The sequence below is a fragment of the Sinocyclocheilus grahami genome, unplaced genomic scaffold, assembly GCF_001515645.1.
Source record: "Sinocyclocheilus grahami isolate Dianchi unplaced genomic scaffold, SAMN03320097.WGS_v1.1 scaffold32.1, whole genome shotgun sequence".
Taxonomy (NCBI): Eukaryota; Metazoa; Chordata; class Actinopteri; order Cypriniformes; family Cyprinidae; genus Sinocyclocheilus; species Sinocyclocheilus grahami.
In genome coordinates, this window is record NW_015505211.1 from 1,257,743 (window position 1) to 1,263,062 (window position 5,320).

A 5,320-nucleotide genomic window follows, 5' to 3' on the forward strand; every position below is an offset into this window, starting at 1 on the left:
GCGCACACACACTACGCTCAAAAAGATTCAAGCCAGGCGGCGGCGTTCGCGCGCGTCTCAAAATCGCATAGACTTTAATTACTGATTAACTTGAAATAATTCGCGCAGGCTGGGCAACATATATGCATTAACCCCAAAAAAATGCAATAGTTTGTTCAAGGGATAGCCTAGTTCATCCCAAAATTACAATTCTGTATCATATCACCCCAAAGCTGACTTTCTTTCATTTGCGAAAAACAAATAGTGAATGAAAAATATATTGCTCGGGGCCCCCCCCCCCCCCACCTGAATGAAAAATATATTGCTCGGTCCCCCCCCCCCCCCCATGCTATTAGAATGAACGGGGACTTGAGCGATCAAGCTTCAAATAAAGCTAGGCTACCGTTAAAGTAGTTCAAAAGGTCCTCTTCGTCATACAATAGCATTGTGTGAGGAACAGGACAAAATGGTAGTCTTATTATTTCTATTTCTATTGGATTAGATGATTCACTTCACAAAACCATATCCGAATGATTCGTTCATCAGTCAAACTAATCATTTCTCACTGACTCAGTGATCCGGGGACAGCAGGTGTTTTCGGTTTGTTTCTCATACAAACCTATTGTATGACTTCAGACTCAGGATATATATATATATATATATATTTTAGAAATGTTCCGTTTGTGTTCTTCGGAAGAAACAACAACATGAGAGTGAGTAAAGGATGACAGGACTTTATTATTATTATCATTCAGCCTAACAGTCCCTTTATGGTCCGTGTTTAGTTTCTATTTGGGGCGGACGCATACAATAGATCTAAGATGGGGCTTTCAGAAACGCGCAAGTCTGATGTCACTGCTCTAACACGCTTCTGCTTGTGATGCGGCTGAACCGAAACAGAAACACGCAGCATCAACAACATTACGTCGCGTGTCAAGTCATCCGTCCAAACTAAAAGTTGAAACACGATCCTATTCACTTTTCTGTACTGAGAATCCTTTAAGTTTGAAAGCTTTATCGCAGTCTCCTTGCAGGTGATAAAAATGAATGAATGTGAATGTCCGAGGCGGGTAACGTTAAATATGGCTTAATCTTCGTCAGCTGGAGAGTTGACCTCTTGTTCTTAACGTGAGAGAAATGAAAAGTGTATCACCTGACCTGGCAATGATTGCCAACGAATTACGGCAACGGCTATTATAAGTGTTAATGTTCACTGAAGTAAGGAAGTAAAAAAAAGTCGAATGGTCACTATAGGAACGAACCTGTTCAACACTATTCTCGGATTACGGCAGCGATGTTACATGAAAGAATGGGAAAGTGAGATAATATTTTCATTATAAATGAATTGACATACCTGTTTGAAACACAGCGGCTGCTATGAAGGCACCGAGAAGAGAGATAACCGATCGCATCCTTATAGAAAACCCCGGCTCTCCTTTATAGTCCGAAGAGATTTTCAGCAGAGATATGTAGCCTACGTCTGAAGTTGTTGGACACAGTATCGAGAGAACTCTCTGGTTGAGTGCGTTGAAAGGATCTGGCGGTTGCTCTGTGCTTAGATCGCAGGTGAAGTCTGGGCGAGCAGTGGAGAGAAGTGGAGGGTTGGCCAGCAAATCCCGCCCCATCCCCGCCCCCAACGACTCGCCCTCTTCGGGTAAAGCCCCGCCGCTGTGGTAACGTTTGACATGCTGCTGTTTAATCAGTAGCGCTGGAAAGTCCGAATAATTCTAGCGAATCACTCCTTGTGAACTGGTTCAGGGAGCCATTTAAAAGCATTCTGCAATTCGATCCACACACACAGATCTATAGAGAAATATACTATATAGTTACACAACTACAGTAGAAAAGTATGGGGTCAAGTCAATTTTATTTATTTATTTATTTTATTAAGCAAGGATACATTAAATTGATCAAAGTGACAGTAAAATATATTTTTTAATGTTACAAAACATTTCTATTTCATATTAATGTGGTTTAAAAACATTCTATTAAAGAATCCAGAAAAATGTATCAGTTTCCACAAAAAATGTTAAGCAGCACAACTGTTGATAATAATACATGTTTCTTGAGCATGGAATCACCATATTAGAATGATTTCTGGAATCGTGTGACAATGAAGACTGGTGTAATGACTGTTGATAATTCAGATTTACCATCACAGGAATAAATTGGATTTTAAAATATATTAAAATAGAAAACATTTGTAATAATATTTCAGATGACTTTATTTCTGTAAATATATAATTACTGTCACTTATATATGCAGATAACTCATGAGATTAATTTAGACCAGTTTTATACACAAAGAAAATCTTTTAAAGGGGTCATATGATGCGATTTCAAATTTTCCTTTCTCTTAGGAGTGTTACAGGCTCTTGGTGCATAAAGAGGATCAGTAAAGTTGCAAAGACTAAAGTCTCAAATCCAAAGAGATATTCTTTATAAAAGTTAAGAGTTAACCCCGCCTACCTAAAACGGCTCGTTCTAACACGCCCCCACATATCTACCTCACTATGTGGGAAGATTTGCATAACGCCGCCCAAATGTTCACGCAAAGAAAGAAGGCCTAACTTTTATTCTCGCTGTAGTATTGTTGTTGCCGCTTCCGACATGTCGTGAAGGCGCTGTGTGTTTCGTTGTGAAAGTGAAACTACATTGTTTGGTCTTCCAAAAGAGGACGATATCTGCTTCGTCATGCCTGGAGCTGATCTGTGCTGGTCGCTGAGGGAATACATCAACTTAGTGCTGTGGATCGCCGGATCGGCTTTCACCGTGGATGAAGCGGAGTCCAGCCCGGGGTCATCACATGTGGTTGCCGCTCCTTCTTCGAATCCGCCGGGTGCGCCGTTCTCGACCCCGCCGCCTCAGCTCACTCTAGCCCGGCCTCAGCTCACGCTAAGCCGCGGCTTCTGCTCACGCTAGGCTGCCGTGTTTTTCATTGTGAAATCGAAACTACTTTGTTTGGTCTTCCAAAAGAGGACACGACTACAAATCAGTGGTTAAGTTGTATTTACAACACTGTTCCAGAACAGTTTAACCCAAATATTCAGATGTGTGCAGCACATTTTATGGAGGACTGTTTTCAGTAATTATGTCCCCACTGGATGCAACAAATGCCTCGTTTGTAATGGGTTTTAATGTTTTTGTCTCGTCGCTCCGGCCGGACACGGCATCAACAGTATGGTAAGGGACGTAACATTTCTGTCACACGCTTGAGGTATTCGGCCAATCACAACGCACTGGATAGCTGGCCAATCAGAGCACACCTCGCTTTTCAGACTGATGAGCTTTGTAAAAAACGAAGCGTTTCAAAAAGGCGGGGCATAGAGGAGAAACAATAATGTACAGTATGTGGAAAATAATGTGTTTTTTTTACTTTAAACCGCATAAACACATTTCATTACACCAAATACACAAAATAATGTTCTTTTTAGCAGCATCATATGACCCCTTTAATTTAAGCCATACAGCCCAAGTTATTAGTATGGATGAGATCTTCACATCTGAGGTGTTTCAGAAAACTGGTTAGCATGCACACTTGTTTTATAAATGCACATAATCACACAGAAAACCTCACAACTAATAAAATCTGTGTTCAGCAGTGTCACCCCAGTTTATTTCCCACCTTGTCATCAGACAGAAAGGCTCTGAGGAAGAAACTGACATCAACTGAGTCACACTGAATTGAGAATGAATGAAATGCAGTGAACCACCCCAAAATCAAGGTTATATAATATGCCTTTCACGTAATTTCAGGAAATTTCAGAAATAACATCAGCTCCAAACATTACATTTGCATTTTTTTTTCATCTTAAATGATGAGAGAAAATGTACATACATAAGTGTGAAAATGCATGTACTGTAGTGTGTTGTCATAATGATTACTTTGTCCTATATTTTAATCCAAAATTAAGAGGATGCCCTATCAGAACAAAGTGGTCTTTCACTTTAGATTTTTTTGAATCGCTTTATGTATCCCCCAATTGTAAGTCGCTTTGGATAAAAGCGTCTGCAAAATGACTAAATGTAAATGTAAATGTCAGAGAGCATTCATTCTCAACCACAGTGTTGCTTTCTTTTAAGAGAGAGAGAAAAAATGGCTTGTATTAGTAATAACAGTAAAAGATTAATCTTTTGTCTTCGTCTTTTCAATTTGTTGCAGCTGTTTCATTATGAATAAATTCCTGACCCTCCTAAATGAATGGCCTGAGGGGAAAGACTTCAAGGTCTCCTTATGTTTAGGGCATTAACATTTATTAGCTGTGTTGGTCAATGGTAATGGTCATAAGAGCTGTCTGGTTTTTGTTTCTAATGAAGACTAATTCTTAATATTCATTTACAGGAACTGATGAAGGACCTTACAGGACCCTCCAGGACCCTCCAGGTAAGAACATGGCAATAACATATAATTAGACTTTACAAGACCTCTGAAACCAATTAACAAACCATATGATTGGAGAGCTGAGAACTCCAACTATGTTTTAACTTAAACTTAATTACAGGCACAACTTTTCTAAGTGTATTATTATTAATAGATTAGTTTGACAGGTGAAGCCACATGTTTGGACTTGATGTGAAATATTATGTGGCATCAAGGGGTCAAGGTTTAGCTAGTTAGCATGGCCCCTGCTGGTAGATGACGCAACTACACCATCTGGCAGTAAATTTGTAAATAGTAAATTTTTAATAATATAGCTATATACAGCACATGTTGGTTTAGAAACACTTGCTTCTAAAATTCACCATCATCTATGGAAAGCAGACCAGGTACTGATTATATTAAAAAACAACCTTTGCATACTTTAGTAGGCTATTGATTACTGTATATATAAGAAATTAAAATTTTTTTTTTTTACATCTCACCACTTATAATATCACACATTTATTATTATTGTTTGTTTGTTTATTCGTTCATTATATATATATGTATGTATGTATGTATGTATGTGTGTGTGTGTGTGACCCTGGACCACAAAACCAGTCACAAAGGTAAATTTTTTTAAATTGAGACTTATATATCACCTGAAAGCTGAATAAATAACCTTTCCATCGCTGTATGGTTTGTTAGGATAGGACAATATTTGGCCGAAATATTGAGAAAAATATTGAGAAAATCGCCTTTAAAGTTGTCCAAATGAAGTTCTTAGCAATGCATATTACCAAACAAAAATTACGTTTTGATATATTTACGGTAGAAAATTTACAAAATATCTTCATGGAACATAATCTTTACTTAATATCCTGATTTTTGGCATAAAAGAAAAATTTATAATTTTGACCCATACAATGTATTTTTGGCAATTGCTACATACCTGTGCTACTTATACACGTGTTTGTGTGT

General features: G+C 38.2%; 1 protein-coding gene across 2 annotated transcripts in view; it reads right to left on the minus strand.

The window, feature by feature from the left end:
* LOC107576815 (CD166 antigen homolog) overlaps positions 1–1,556 on the minus strand; it is a 67,317-nt gene extending 65,761 nt beyond the window's left edge. For both annotated transcript variants that reach the window (XM_016262954.1, XM_016262948.1), the window contains exon 1: positions 1,334–1,556. In XM_016262954.1, coding sequence (XP_016118440.1) covers positions 1,334–1,391 — 58 coding nt within the window. In that variant the 5' untranslated portion in view covers positions 1,392–1,556. The remainder of the gene's footprint in view (positions 1–1,333) is intronic.
* Positions 1,557–5,320: the final 3,764 nt, after the last annotated feature.